Consider the following 15,915-nt stretch of genomic DNA (forward strand, 5'->3'; position numbering starts at 1 on the left):
ATGTATGGGCACTGCACTGGCGAGGCTGCATTTAAGGACACTGTGCTGATGAGGCTGCATTCGTGGGCACTGGTGAGACTACATTTAATTTTAAAAAAATGTTCGGAGTTCAAAGCTGTTTATTTTAAATTTCAGCTTTTTTCCTGAAATTTCTGCCCTAAAATTTAGGCGCGTGTTATACGCCGGTGAGTGTTATACGCCGATAAATACGGTACTTATTGAGATTCTAAAAATATGTTCCCCTTTTACAGAGATGGAGCAGATTCCGACCAGCGTAAGAGAGAGGAGGATTTTTACTACACCGAGGTCCAGCTGAAAGAGGAAGCCGAAGCAGAGAGCACACCCAGGAGCCCGAGCACGGCCACCACTCCGCTCCTTATCCAGCCGGTGACTCCCAAACCCGACACTCCGGCTCTGGAGGTGCCCGGCATGGAGTGTCCTCTGCCAAGTGCGCTCAGTCAGTCGGCCCCGGGCTCTTTCTGGCACATCCAGGCCGATCATGCCTATCAGGTATCCTTGTCCCTCCTTATATTCCCTGATGTTCTGTTGGGCTTGCTGCCTGCTTTTTAGAGCTTGTTCAGTTCAAAGTGCGGTAAAAAAAAAAATCCTGCTCGCTGTATCTTCAATGTGCTTTTATCAATATGCATGCGTGTTACAAAGCGTTTTAGCTGCAAGTCTTGTGAAATGCGTAAAATACAAAAAAAAAAACATGCCTACAATGACAATGCACCACACCTAAACTGCAAAAGGGGCAAACCCAGCCCTTCAAGTACAAATAAAGGTTGTGTTTTTTTTTTTTTTTTTTCTTTTTTATTTGTTTGGGGGTGGGCAGGTGGGTGTTTTTTGTTCTTTTTGTGGTAATTTTTGGTGTGTTTTTTTTTTTTTTCTCATTCCATCATATAGCCCACAAGTTAGAGATGAGCTTTCATCTGCGAAAGTCCATTAAAGCAACCCAAGGAGAAGCATTTTTAGTTTTTATTATTAACCCTTTGAGCCCACAAGTTAGAGATGAGCTTTCATCTGCAAAAGTCCGTTAAAGCAACCCGACCAGAAGAATTTTTAGTTTTTTTTATTAACCCTTTGTTTCTCCTAAATAACTCCTTTTTCCTTACTTTTTTTTTTTTTTTTTTTTCATATCAACCATTCATATTTAATTTTTTTTTCCCATTAAAAAAAAAAAACTCAATGTCTGGGGCTACTTTTTTATTTTTTTGCAATGCTTAATGCCAGAATCATAACTTTTTTTTTTTTTTTAGTGTCCAATTTTTTTCTTTTTTCAATTCTCAAAAGTATTAAGGAATTGAATCTGCCATTAACCACTTAAACCCCGGAAGATTTTACCCCCTTCCTGACCAGGGCCTATTTTTGCGATTCGGCACTGCGTGACTTTACAGACAATTGCGCGGTCGTGCGACGCTGTACCTAAACGAATTTGATGTCCTTTTTTTCCCACAAACAGAGCTTTCTTTTGGTGGTATTTGATCACCTGTGCGATTTTTTTTTTTTTTTTTTTTTTTTTTTTTTTTTTTTTTTTTTTTTTTTTTTTTGATCATGCGCTATAAAAGAGCGTCAATTTTGCAAAAATAATATTTTTCACATTTTTTTTTTATATGAAATTCCCCAAAAAAAAAGTAAAAATCTAAATTTTAACATTTTCGGCCAATTTGTTTTATGCTACATGTTTGGTAAAAAAAAAAAAAAATTGCAAAAAGCGTATTTTGATTGGTTTGCGCAAAAGTTATTGCGTTTACTAACAAAGGGAAAGATTTTTCTCATTTTTGTTGTTTTTTTTTTTTAACGCGTAATGGCTGCGATCTGCGATTTTTTTTTTTTTTTTTTTTTTTTTTTTTTTTTTTTTTTTTTTTTTTTTTTCCCGGTACTGCGACATTGCGGCGGACAGATCGGACCCTTGACTGACATTTTTACTGTAAAATTACACTGGCAGTGAAGGGGTTAACTTTCTTTAAGAGGGGAGGGGCTATGTGTGTCCCTAGGGGCGTGATTCTAACTGTGATTGGCTGTGGCTTGAGGTGTAGGAACAGTGATCAACGGTCCTACATAGTAGAACCGTATGATCACCATTCATACACAGGGGAGAATGACAGGCGGCTTGTTTACATTAGCCGCCTGCCTTTCTCCCTCTGCACCGACGAACGTCGGGTCTGCCGGTCACACGGGCGGGGGGGTCCGTGACCGCGCCTCTGGGGGCGCGTGCTCGCTCCCTAGAGCCTCACAGGCTAGCGACTTAGTACTACGCCGCTCTGCCTATGAGGGGCTGACCGCCGCAGTAGATAGTCGTGCGGCGGTTAAAGAGGAAGTAAAGTCGGTGTTTGTTTGTTTTTTTTTTTTTTTTTGTTACCTGAAAGGTAAATGCATAATGCGCCAGTATGCATCGCATATTTAACCACTTTAAGACCGGAAGATTTTGCTGCGTAATGACCAGGCCCTATTTTGCAATTCGGCACTGCGTGAGTTTAAGGGACAATTGCACGGTCATGCAAAGCTGTTCCCAATTGAATTTGACGTCCTTTTTTTTCCCCACAAACAGAGCTTTCTTGTGGTGGTATTTGATCACCTGTGCGATTTTTTTATTTTTTTTTATTTTTTGTGCTATAAACAAAAAAAGAGCGAAAAAATTCTGGAAAAAAAACAGTATTTTTTTCACATTCTGCTATATGACATTCCCAAAAAAAAAAAACATGTAAAAATCTAATTTCTCTATCGCTCATTGACAGACGTAGTCTTCTTGATTCTCAAGAGCTGGGTTATGTTGTCTCCGCAGGAGTAGGACTAGGCAGAATGACAAAATGTTCTGGCTCCACCCTAGGGGGCAGTCCCTGAGGGTATATCCTCCCTCTCTCTGCTACAGGGAATCAGTTTTTTTCTGTCTAGTCAGGAGTAAGGACCTAAGTTCCTTGCTGGGATCTTTTGGTCCTGGCAAGACTTTTTTTCTTTAAGAAAAAGACATTTTTTAGGTAGTTTTCTCCAGTGTTTTTTTCCTGTGAGATCTTCAAGCAAAGATGCCGGACTGGGCGACACTTGTGGTCACCCCAGCCGGCCTACGAGCGCGTGCAGACCAGGCATTGCGCTTGGTCGGCCGCGACATATTCAAGTAAGTATGCGGGGCCGGGCGACGGGCTGGATGTGAGATCCAGTGGTCACCCCGGTTTCTGCCTAAAAGCGCGTGCAGACCAGTGCGCTGAGTCGGCCGCGACGGAGTCCCAGTAAAGGGACTGACTTTGCGAGTTAAAAGCTCGCTTGGACGCCAGGACCAGAGAGTCGAGGCGTCCACAAACCCCCACCTCGGTGGAGAGGGTATTATGAAGAGAGGGTGCCTGTCGGTTCGGTATGGTGAGTAAACGTTCCCTTTTTTCCTCATTTATGAGGCAGTATATATTATGGGCCCCTCCATATATGGTCAGTATATATCTGACACTTACAAGTCCCCCTTGTAATACAGCATGTGTTTGTGGGAAGTGGACTCGGTTCAAGAGCTAACACTCTACCCAGCAGACTGTAACATTACAGCAAACATAGGAGGTATAATCCTACCTTATGTGCAGTGTATCTCTGTAGATCCATATGTCACCTCTCAGCAGAGTGCAGGTGGATGTGCTGGGAAGACGATATCGGCGGTCCGCCGCCATTTTGCCGTAGACCGAATGCATGTATGTCCTCAGGTCACGCCGGCCGCCATGTTTTTGGAGTCTTATGTCTCTTCTATGGGGGCGGCCATGTTTTGTGAGCCCAGCTTCCTCGTGGAGGGCTGGGAACGCCGGAAGGCGTACACAGGGGGCGGAGCCACGCCTTCTGCCCGGGAAAAAGCAAACAGCTCCTTCCAGTCTGTGTAAGACAGATGCTGGCTGCAGTTTGTTGGAAACTGCACTGCATCGGTTGATGAGCCTTGGGGGTCCCTCTCTCTCTCTCTGGGATCGAGAAGCAGGTACTCTGAGGGGCGCTATTGCGCTAGGGGGAGACACACAAAAAAAAAAAAAAAAAAAAGAAAAAGTTTTTTGTTTATTGCTGGCAAAAGTGTCCTGTATTAACATGGACCCTGCCACTCATGTATCTCCTCCGGATCCCCTCGAGGGGTCTGCGGGATCCTCCAGCACCCCATTGACAATTGAATCTTTGTCAGCCATTATGGAAACTTTTGTGTCCCGGGTGGAAGTGGCTTGTCAGGGACAGGGCGCAAGAAAGCGACCCCCGCCTAACCCCTTATTATCTGAGACCTCGGATTCAGACTCTGAGCCTATTTCTGCAGTTGCAGGTACTTCATCTGGTATTGGTGTCTCGGGTCCTGTCTCTTCAGACAGTGAGGAGGATGTTTCGGCATCAGCCATAGCCCGAGAGGAAGCGTTGGTAAACGCACTCATTGTATCTGTTCAAGAGACTTTAAGGTTACAGGGTATTCCATCAGAAATAGCTGAAACTGAGATCCCTTTTGGGACTAAAAAGCGCATCAAAGTGGCAAAGGTTTTTCCATTGCCCAAATGTTTTGGCAATCCAATCGATGAAGAATGGCGTCTGCCAAAACGCACTTTTAATATTTCCAAACGCATTGACAGGCGTTATCCGTTTGAGGAAACCCTTATTAAGAAATGGACAGAACCACCTGTGGTGGATTCACCAATTGCTAGATTGAATAAAGCCACGGTTATTCCTTTAGAAGACGCTCCGTCTTTTAAAGATCCAGTGGATCGCAAGATAGAAGCTATGTCTCGCACCATGTTTTCCTTGATTGGATCAGCTTTCAGGCCAATAATTGCTATTGGTTTGGTTTCGCAGGCTGTAACTGAATGGACCAAGTGGTTACGCCGGGACTTAGATGAAGTCCCTCAGGCGGTATCAGATTTGTTGGAACAAATGATACAGGGGTTACAGTTTGTATGTGATGCGGCGTTAGACGCCACTCCATTAATGGCGCGAGCATCAGTCTCAGCAGTGGTTCTCAGGCGTACACTGTGGCTAAAAGGTTGGATAGCCGACCAAGGTTCCAAAAAAGCATTGGCTAATATCCCCTTTTCAGGAGAACGTCTATTTGGAGCCAACTTAGATGAGATCATTAAGGATCTCACCGGTGGAAAAAGCACCTTTTTTACCGCAAAATTTTAAAGGTAGAGGAACTCGTCAAAGACGAGGGCCTTCTTTTTCTGCTCACAAGAGGTTTTTTCGTCCAGCGGGTGAAAAAACTAAGTCCTCCAAGGTTCCTACAGGAGGCGTCAGGGGTCGTTGGTCGGGCAAGCAAAAGCCCGCCCCCTCCAGACCTGAAGATAAACCATCCAAAGCCTGAAGGTGCGCCCCCACCCATAACTGGGGTTGGGGGACGTCTTCGCCGGTTCCCGGATCCATGGCTTTCCAGAATCCCGGACAAATGGGTTTGCGAAGTCATAAAGTCAGGGTACAAGATCGAGTTTCGATCTCTCCCACCGGCGCGATTCTTCCCTTCCAATATCCGACTATCTCCGGATCGTCTAGAAGATCTGCGGAGAGCAGTCACAGATCTACTACAACAAGGAGTGGTAGTCCACGTTCCTTGGACAGAACGGTTTCAAGGGTTTTATTCAAACCTGTTTACAATACCCAGGAAAGAGGGCAAAGTGCGTCCAATTCTGGACTTAAGAGCACTCAATTCTTTCGTCAACATAAGAAGATTCAGAATGGAGTCCATTCGCACGGTAGCAGCCTTCCTGCATCCAGGGGATGTCCTAGCGTCCATAGACATCAAGGACGCCTATCTTCACATTCCCATTTTCGCAGGACATCAGCGTTTTCTACGCTTTTCCGTAGAGGAGAACCACTATCAGTTTGTGGCGTTACCTTTCGGTCTCGCCACGGCTCCGCGGGTCTTCACAAAAGTGTTGGCCCCAATGTTGGCACTTCTGCGCCAAAGAGGTATATCGATTCTAGGTTACCTAGACGATCTTCTGCTTCATGCAGAGTCTCCTCAGACCTTGCTACAAAACATAGAAATTACTATGATTTCTTTACAGGAATTCGGGTGGCTGGTGAACCAGCAAAAGTCTTTTCTGGTTCCCACCCAGAGGCTCGAATATCTGGGTCTAATTCTAGACACAGTCAGGACAAGAGTGTTTCTTCCGGTAGGGAAACTTCGAAAGATTCAATCAGCAGTCCAGTTGTTACTGTCCAACAGCTGGTCTTCCCTTCGGACTTGCATGAGGGTTCTGGGGTTGATGGTGGCTTCATTCGAAGCAGTCCCATTTGCCCAGTCCCATACCCGAATTCTTCAGCAAGAGATTCTCCTCAGATGGAATCGGAATCCGGAATCCCTGGACAATCAGACCAATATATTGGATGATAGTGACCACGGATGCCAGTCTATCCGGATGGGGAGGAATTCTCGGTCAATTATCTGCCCAGGGACTTTGGTCCCCGGAAGAATCCAGATTACCGATAAATGTATTGGAACTGAGAGCGATCAGACTTTGTCTGATTCACTGGACCGAGCAGCTCCAGGGCAGCCCGGTTCGGATCCAGTCGGACAATGCCACGGCCGTGGCTTATGTCAATCACCAGGGGGGCACCAAGAGTGTCCGAGCGGCCAAAGAAGTGGCTTGCATTCTTCGCTGGGCGGAACGATTTGTTCCAGCAATCTCTGCGGTGTTCATTCCGGGGGTGGAGAATTGGCAGGCAGATTATCTCAGCCGTCAGACCCTGGATCAGGGGGAATGGTCCCTCCATCCAGACGTTTTCCACCAGTTGTGCCTTCGGTGGGGCACCCCGGATGTGGATCTGTTGGCATCACGATTCAACAGGAAAGTTCAGAGATTCGTGGCTCGCTCCCGCGATCCTCTAGCAGAAACCGCAGACGCACTGATCGCCCCGTGGGGGCAATACCAGCTAATATATGCCTTCCCTCCTCTCGCGTTACTGCCAAGACTTCTTCGCAGGGTAGAGGAGGAAGGAATCCCAGTAATCCTGGTAGCTCCGGACTGGCCTCGTCGAGCTTGGTATGCCGACATGGTCAGACTGGTGGCGGACGTCCCGTGGAGACTTCCTCTCAGAGAGGATCTACTGTCTCAGGGACCGATCTTCCATCCTGCTTTACGATCGCTGGCTTTAACGGCCTGGCTATTGAGACCCAGGTGCTGAAGGACAAGGAATTGTCAGCTTCAGTTATTCCTACTCTAGTTGAAGCAAGGAAAGCGACTTCCAGAAAGATTTATCATCGCACATGGAAGTCCTACATTGCATGGTGTGAACCTTTGGGGTTCCGTCCTCGGTCTTATTCGATTAGTCGAATATTAGCTTTTCTGCAACAGGGGGTTGAGCAGAAACTGGCCTTGAGTACTATCAAGGGTCAGGTCTCAGCATTAGCCATCTTCTTTCAGAAGCCTTTGGCTACTCATTCCTTGGTGCGGAATTTCATCCAGGGGGTGCGACATCTGGCTCCGCCAGTGCACGCGCCGTTACCCCCCTGGGATCTTAATTTAGTGTTGTCGGTTCTTCAGAAACCTCCCTTTGAAGATATTAGGGAGATTCCTCTACCCACGTTGTCCCAGAAGGTGGCCTTCTTGGTGGCTATTACTTCTGCACGCAGGGTGTCAGAACTGGCCGCATTATCTTGTCGTTCACCATATCTGGTGGTTCATAGAGATAAGGTGGTTCTACGTCCGAATCCATCCTTCCTACCAAAAGTAGTTTCAGAATTTCATCTGAATGAAGAAATTGTATTACCTTCCCTGTGTCCTAAGCCCAGTCATCCTCGGGAATTTGCTTTGCACTCCTTGGATGTGGTCCGGGCGATCAGGGTATACTTGAAAACGACAGACTCGTTTCGCAAGACGGATTCACTTTTTGTGATCCCAGATGGACCCAAAAAGGGGTTGCCTGCATCTGCCGCGACCATTTCCAGATGGATCAGACAGACGGTAGTGCAGGCTTATTTTATTAAGGGTCGGGAGCCCCCGTTCCCTGTTAAGGCGCACTCCACTCGGGCACTTAGTGCGTCATGGGCCTTTCGCCATCAGGCGTCAGTGGTCCAGGTGTGCAAGGCGGCTACCTGGTCGTCGGTGCATACCTTCTCTAAACATTATAAAGTTGATGTAATGGCATCGTCTGATGCCTCATTTGGCCGCAAGGTTTTGCAGGCCGCAATTTGAGGAGACCAGTGGTCTACCTCGAGGGTTTTTTCCGTTGGAAAATTTTTCTTTAGTCTCATTCTTTGTTTATAATGAGCCTTTAAAACTTCTAGTTTGGCACCGGTTGGGCCTACTAGATTGGATTTGATTTAGTCAATCCCACCCCTCATTTGTGGCACTGCTTCTGGATGTCCCAGCTCTTGAGAATCAAGAAGACTACGTCTGTCAATGAGCGATAGAGAAAAATGGATTTTTGTAAGAACTTACCGTAAAATCCTTTTCTCTTAAGCTCATTGACAGACGTAGTACCCGCCCCTCTATCATTGAGTTGGGTTGGGTTAATTTCTCTGTACTGCTTTAAACAGAACTGATTCCCTGTAGCAGAGAGAGGGAGGATATACCCTCAGGGACTGCCCCCTAGGGTGGAGCCAGAACATTTTGTCATTCTGCCTAGTCCTACTCCTGCGGAGACAACATAACCCAGCTCTTGAGAATCAAGAAGACTACGTCTGTCAATGAGCTTAAGAGAAAAGGATTTTACGGTAAGTTCTTACAAAAATCCATTTTTTTTTAACATTTTAGGCCAATTTTTCTGCTACATATTTTTGGTAAAAAAAAAAAATCGCAATAAGCTTTGATTAGTTTGCGCAAAAGTTATTGCGTTTACTAACTAGGGGAAAGTTTGTCATTTTTTTATTTGTTTTTTTTTTTTTTTTACTAGTAAAAGCAGCGATCTGATTTTATTTGCGGGACTTCAACATTGTGGCGGACAGATTGGACCCCTAACTGACATTTTTGACACTTTTGGGAGGACCGCTTGGTCTCTGTGATCATCTCAGGGAGAATGACGGATGGCTGTGTTTACATCAGCTGAAAATCCTCCTCTGTCAGCGGGGGGAGATTGCGTAGTGGCCGGCGGCCTTCGGGAGCCGTCTGTCACACGCACTGGCTCCCCAGCTAACAAGCGGGAGTGTGCCGCCGGCGGGAGCGCGTTCGCCCCTTAGCTCCTCCCAGGCAAGCGCCGTACATGTACGGGGTTTTGCCTGGGAGCATCAGCCTGCCGCAGTACATCAGTGCAAGTTTAGGAGATATTTAAAGTACTTATAGGTAGGCCTTACTATAGGCTTGTCTATAGGTACAAGTCCGAGATGGGGGGATTTACAACCACTTTAAGGCTGCATTCACACTTGCGCTTAGCGTTTTTTACCGCGATTTTCAGGCGTTTTTGGAGGCAGGCATTGACCTCTATCAACAACGCTGGTAATCTGCCCAAAAAGAAGCTCATGTACTTTTTTCAGCTACAGGCGTTTTGCTTCAGGCGTTAAAACGCTCAGATGTGAACAGGGGCCATTTAAATGAATGGGGTTTTACTTGTTGGGCGTTTTTGGAACGTTTTTTTTTTTTTAGTGTTTTTTTGGAGCTGAAGGTGTGAATGGAGCCTAAAGGTTGCATGCAGGTTGTATCTATTTTTATGGTCCCGTTTTATTCCATCCCATAAACCACAAAAATTATTTTATTTAATATAGTATTTAATGTAGTAAATTGCTTTTTGTCTTTTAAACAAAAACACTAATAAAAGTGGAGGGAAAGCTCTATTCAATTTTTTTTTATTTGTGTGTGTGTAATATATATATATATATATATATATATTTGTTTTTTATAATTATTTTTTTTTTTGAGAGAGATAGATTATATATATATATATATATATATATATATATACTATCTTTTATTTTGGGGGTGGGGTGGGGTGTTTTTTTTCTTTTTTTTTATTGGTCTAGTTTTGGATTTTTCCTCCATTCAGGACAATGGGCAGAGCCATGCAAACTGTTGCTTTGTTGCCCTATCAGCCAGATACTTTTCCAGAAAAGCTTGTATACAGTATAGTGCAAATATAGCCTAATATTCCAGAACCATGTATTCCAAACTGCATACAGCTGTTTCAGGCTTTTCAGGTATCATTAGTGCACTATGCGGAAACCATAAATAAAAGAGCGAGAACAGAGCAGTGCCACCTGAGTGTAGTATTAAAACAATACTTTATTGGCATAAAAGGTAATGCACTCACATGAGTGATAGGAAAGCAGGCTTTACAGCAAGTCATCCAATCCACTGCAGGGGAGGCAGGAGAGGTGTAGACAGCCCTGGTTCCTGGCTGTGTCAGTGGCTTCTGGCACTTCCTGGTGTCCTGTTGGCGTCACAGCTTCTCCCTCATCACATCCGGTGGAAGCGGGGTGGTGCTAGCGTTCGAGGCATGCATGCGGGGTGGTGCTAGCGTTCGAGGCATGCATGCCCCTTCGTCAGGCAATGCCTGACAAAGGGGCATGCATGCCTCGAACGCTAGCACCACCCCGCTTCCACCGGATGTGATGAGGGAGATGCTCTGACGCCAACAGGACACCAGGAAGTGCCAGAAGCCACTGACACAGCCAAGACCCAGGGCTGTCTACACCTCTCCTGCCTACCCTGCAGTGGATCGGATGACTTGCTGTAAAGCCTGCTTTCCTATCACTCATGTGAGTGCATTACCTTTTATGCCAATAAAGTATTGTTTTAATACTACACTCAGGTGGCGCTGCTCTGTTCTCTCTCTTTTATTTATCTACCATGCACAGTCTCCTCCTAACTCTGATAGAGCCGGCGGCCACCCAGCTATCCATCTCTACATAGACTCTACTCCGTGGACTTATCTATATACACCTGAAACATTTATCATTGTGTTTTTTAATCAATATTTTTTGATTCTTTATATCTGCTTTTAGACCTATTGTTTACATTAATTTTTATAATTTTCCCCTCACACTGTGGGTTTAATAGCGCTGGTCCAGCATCTGTCATATATTTCTGTATTCTATATGCGGAAACCATGCCCTTTATGGTACAGCTTGGGACCCATCAAGACATTCTAATAGTACAGGTTGCGATGAGAAAGCAATAAAGGCGACAAAAAGCTTACGCTGATCCGAAGCCTCACTTAGTCCCTTCTCTCCATAACCTCCATGGTTATATTTTCTCATCAGTTCTATTCTCCTCCCCTTGTACTGTCGTTATCAGTTATAAGAAAAAAAAAGTGTGTGTATGTATATATATATATATATATATATATATATATATATATATAAATATATATATATATATAATATATATATATAATGTATGCAAAGAAACTGAAATATAAAATAGGATTCTGACTGGGGTAGTGTAATACTCTGCATGTAACTGTTGTGTTTAATCTTCCTTTTAGGCTCTGCCTTCCATCCAGATCCCAGTCTCCCCTCACATCTTCACCAGTATAAGCTGGGCAGCCGCTCCCTCCGCTCTCCCCACCCTGTCTCCAGTGAGTAAAAGGCAACCTGCCTGAATTAAAATCCTATTTATTAAACCTAAAGTTGAATATGCTTATATTTTGCCTTCCCTGGTTCCTACATTTTTTTTTTTTTCTCCTTTATCTTTATGCTAATTAAATTTTTATTAAATCCTTTAATTTTTCATTACATACCTTATTTGTTGCTATTGCTGGGTCTCGATGCTTCTCTATGCAATGCAGGCAGATTATGGCTGGTGGGAGGTGCCAGCAGGGTGCTGTACGTAGCTTCCTGAAACCATCGCAGCAACCTGCTTCAGTACTCCTCGCAAGAGCCCTCAGCCTATTCATGTTTATAATCAGACAGGAGAAACAGTTGAAACGTAGACTCTGGTGGTGTTTGGGGGGAATAAGGGTAAAATTGCAGTGGCCATTCCCTGAACACACGCTTTGTGTTGCATATTTTGTATTAGGTGGGTTATAGGAAACGGAGGCGATCAGGGTTGGGGTAGACAAGCCTATAATTTAGGGGAGTGTAGGTTAGAAACCCACCCAAAGTGTGAGGGATTATTGTTGGGGGATTTAGATGTAGGCGAGTCTTGAGGGGATCAATCATGTCTCAAGAGCCTAGGGGGGATATCCATAACTAGAAGGAGCGAAAGTTCGAAACTCTCCCAAAGTGTGAGGGTGTCGAAGGAGTGTTGGGCTAAGTGTTTGAATGTAGGCAAGTCTCCGTGGGGCCAACCAACAGCACCATGTCTCAAAGGCCTGTTCTGGTCAGATGTTGTCACGGTCATCACGAAGATGTCCTTCAGAATTTTCGCCCATCCTGTTCGTTGAGGTTGAGGTGATTTCCATTGACTTGAGAGCTCTACTCTTGACAGCTGAAGACAATGGTGGAGAATGCTTACCTTCATTTTGGAGAGGGGGTCTGTTAACGTGAACAAGTGGGCCTCTTGGGGAGTCGGGCTATAAAAGTCAAATATTAGCAATGTTGTCCAGACTGTGATAATGGTTCCTATTCAGAAGTTTGTATACCTTTTGATACTATTGTGTATTGTCCCTTTTGGCATCAATAGTTGTGAATGAGGCCCTTTATGTCCTAATTTGGTAAAGCTGCCCATTCTTCTTGCCAAGAGACTTTCAGGTCCTGTAAATTCTTTATCCACTTAAGCCCCGGAGGATTTGGCTGCTCAAAGACCAGGGCCTATTTTGCGATTCGGCACTGCGTGACTTTAACGGACAATTGCGCGGTCGTGCAACGCTGTACCCAAATGAAATTGACGTCCTTTTTTTTCCCACAAACAGAGCTTTCTTTTGGTGCTATTTGGTCACCTGTGCGATTTTTACTTTCTGCGCTATAAACAAAAAAGAGCGACAATTTTGAAAAAACTATTTCTCACTTTTTTTTTTTTTTATATGAATTCCCCCCCCCAAAATGTAAAAATCAACATTTTAGGCCAATTTGTTTTCTGCTACATATTTTTGGTGAAAAAAATTGCAATAGGCGTATTTTGATTGGTTTTCCCAAAAGTTATTGCGTTTACTAACTACGGGAAAGATTTATGTCATTTTTATTTATTTTTTTTAACTAGTAATGGCAGCGATCTTTGATTTCTTTTTTTTTTTGCGGGACTGCGACTTTGCGGTGGACAGATCGGACTCTTGACTGACATTTTTGACACTTTTGGGGGTACCAGTGACATTACTACAGTAATCAGTGCTATACATATGCACTGTTACTGTAAAAATGACACTGGCAGGGAAGGGGTTAACTTTATTAGCGAGCAAGGGGTTAAGTGTGTCCCTAGGGGCGTGTTTCTAACTGTAAACGGGCGTGGCTTTTGATGTAACCACAGAGACCTACGATCCTACATAGCAGGATCATATGATCTCTGCAGTTACATCAGTGAGAATGAAAGGCGGCTTTGTTTACATTAGCCGCCTGCCTTTCTCCCTCTCTAGCGGGAGATCGCGAGTGACCGGCGGACATCGGACCCACTGGTCACTCGCGCGGGGATTCCTGTGAACGAGCGGGGGGCGGAAGCGCGCCTCCGGCGGCGCGCGCCTCCGGCGGCGCGCGCACACCCCCTATTGGCTCGCAGGCGAGTGACGTACCGATACGTCACTTTGCCTGCACTGGGCTGACCGCCGCAATACATGTACTTGTGGCGGTCGGCAAGTGGTTATGGAGAGCTTAAACATACTGTTCTTGTGAGGCAACCAAGATGGCTCAATGATGTTGAGGTCAGAGGATTGTGATGGCCTCTTCAGAACCTTCTTGGCAAGAGATCTTCAGGTCCTTTAAATTTATTGTGGAGAGAACAAACTTGATGCTCATGCTAGACAACCAAGGTGGCTCAATTATGTTGAGGGCAGGTGATTGCGATGGCCTCTTCAGAACCTTCACTTTCTTCTGCTATAGCCACTAGAAAGTCCAGTGGCATCCTATGTGCAGCTTCCAAGCCAATGAATGCCTCCAAAATTGTCTGATAATGTATGCTTTATCAGTTTTGACAACATCTTCTGTACCACCTCCATGCTTCCCAGTTGTGATGGTGTCCTTCTCTTCATAGGCCTTGTTTACTCCTCTCCAAACATAGTGTTGGTACTATAATGTTGGATTTTAGTCTCCTTACTCCAACCAATTTTATTCTAGATGGTTTTTAGGCTTCACTAGGTGCTAGGGGTGTGTAAACATATGAGCACAAGTGTTTGTTTCTGGTGCTTCTTCTAAGAAGTTTTTTTTCTATCTACTGTTCCCTGAGAAAATGCACTAATAAACTGTTTAGTCTAGTTTGCAGATTCATGAGCTCATTTTGTCTGTGCTTTCATCCTCAGATCCGAAGCCGGTCACTGAGCTTTAGTGAGCAACAGCAGCAGACGCCATCCATAAAGTCGCATCTGATTGTTGCTTCGCCCCCTCGGGCTACCAATGGGAGCAGGTGAGATCTTTGCACTTAGTATATACCACCACTGTAACTTTGGGAGTGCTTAGGGAGGCTTTCTGTGGAAAATGGAAAGGGTTATTAGGGCTTTGTGTGTCCGCGACGGGAGCTCCAGGCCTTGTGTGTCCGCGACGGGAGCTCCAGGCCTTGTGTGTCCACGACGGGAGCTCCAGGCCTTGTGTGGCCGCGACGGGAGCTCCAGGCCTTGTGTGGCCGCGACGGGAGCTCCAGGCCTTGTGTGGCCGCGACGGGAGCTCCAGGCCTTGTGTGGCCGCGACGGGAGCTCCAGGCCTTGTGTGGCCGCGACGGGAGCTCCAGGCCTTGTGTGGCCGCGACGGGAGCTCCAGGCCTTGTGTGGCCGCGACGGGAGCTCCAGGCCTTGTGTGGCCGCGACGGGAGCTCCAGGCCTTGTGTGGCCGCGACGGGAGCTCCAGGCCTTGTGTGGCCGCGACGGGAGCTCCAGGCCTTGTGCACTATAGGGCGTCTGCAGCAGCATTTTCTTCGGGGAAAGTGATTTTTTTTTTTATTTTCTTCGTTTACGCTATTTCTCACCCGAAACCTTCCTGTGCAGACATTAGCAGATCTCAAGGAGAATATTCTAGAGTTTTCCCTTGAATGAAGGCTCCGAGTTGCTGCGGTCGCTGACATCAAATCCAAGATGGCAGCACATAGCAACAGTCTTAGGGCTTTTGGATGTTTAGACCAGGAAGGTTTGTAAAGGTAAATAACATGCATAAAATAAATAGAGATATAATACCATAGAAAAAGTGTTATTGAAATGAATGGTCTGGTGGCAGGTCTTTTAAAACTGAAGAAGACAAATCAGAGAGCCTAGTTTATGGGGTTAAGGTGTTATAAGATAACAATACCAATATAGATATATCAACATCAGTAGACTGTATATTTTATAGTATCTGTCCTTTTCTTACGTATATATATTTTTCTCTTCTTTAAAGGAAAGTTCGCGGTGAAGCAAAGAAGTGCCGTAAGGTTTACGGTATCGAACACCGGGACCAGTGGTGCACCGCCTGCCGGTGGAAAAAGGCCTGTCAGAGGTTCCTGGACTGAGTGCCGACAGGCCGCGCACGCACATCTGCTTAGAGGTGGAAAAGCTTCAGTATCTAAAGGGCTCTTGGAGTCCACATGGAGCATCTCTAAGAGAAGGGTGGTGACTAAGGACTGTTTTGACTTGTAAATTCCAAAAAAAACTGTACATTTTGTTTTTGCCAGATTTTTTTTTTTTTAAAGCTCTACCTTTTTGTTTTTAAAATAGACTGTAGGGGGTCTCCATTTTTCCCTTTTTTTTTTTTCCTTTTTTAAATCTTTTTTTTTTTTTAATGCTAAATGGACGTGCAGGGACCAAAATGTCTGAACTTCTTTTAATGATCCCTTCTGTCGCTAGCTTTTTTCATAAAGAAATATCAAGATACCCGTCCGCTTGTAATATAGTGTCTGCCTCCCCCAATCTGCTTGTAAAATGTCCTGAACATGCTACGGTATTTGTGCTTTTGTTTTTTTTATTTTATTTTTTTTTTACTTTTTTTCAGAAAAGTGTACCATG

At 45.1% G+C, this 15,915-nt stretch overlaps 1 protein-coding gene across 1 annotated transcript in view; it reads left to right on the forward strand.

Annotated features, from left to right (window-relative positions):
- The window catches only part of ZNF395 (zinc finger protein 395), a 59,509-nt gene extending 43,997 nt beyond the window's left edge, over positions 1–15,512 (forward strand). Inside the window, exons 7-10 of the mRNA XM_082251473.1 lie at positions 252–510; positions 11,347–11,439; positions 14,248–14,351; positions 15,311–15,512. Of these exons, the coding sequence (XP_082107599.1) occupies positions 252–510; positions 11,347–11,439; positions 14,248–14,351; positions 15,311–15,422 (568 nt within the window). The 3' untranslated portion in view covers positions 15,423–15,512. The remainder of the gene's footprint in view (positions 1–251; positions 511–11,346; positions 11,440–14,247; positions 14,352–15,310) is intronic.
- Positions 15,513–15,915: the final 403 nt, after the last annotated feature.

This window comes from Pelophylax lessonae, assembly GCF_965119305.1.
Source record: "Pelophylax lessonae genome assembly, chromosome: 3".
Classification (NCBI taxonomy): domain Eukaryota; kingdom Metazoa; phylum Chordata; class Amphibia; order Anura; family Ranidae; genus Pelophylax; species Pelophylax lessonae.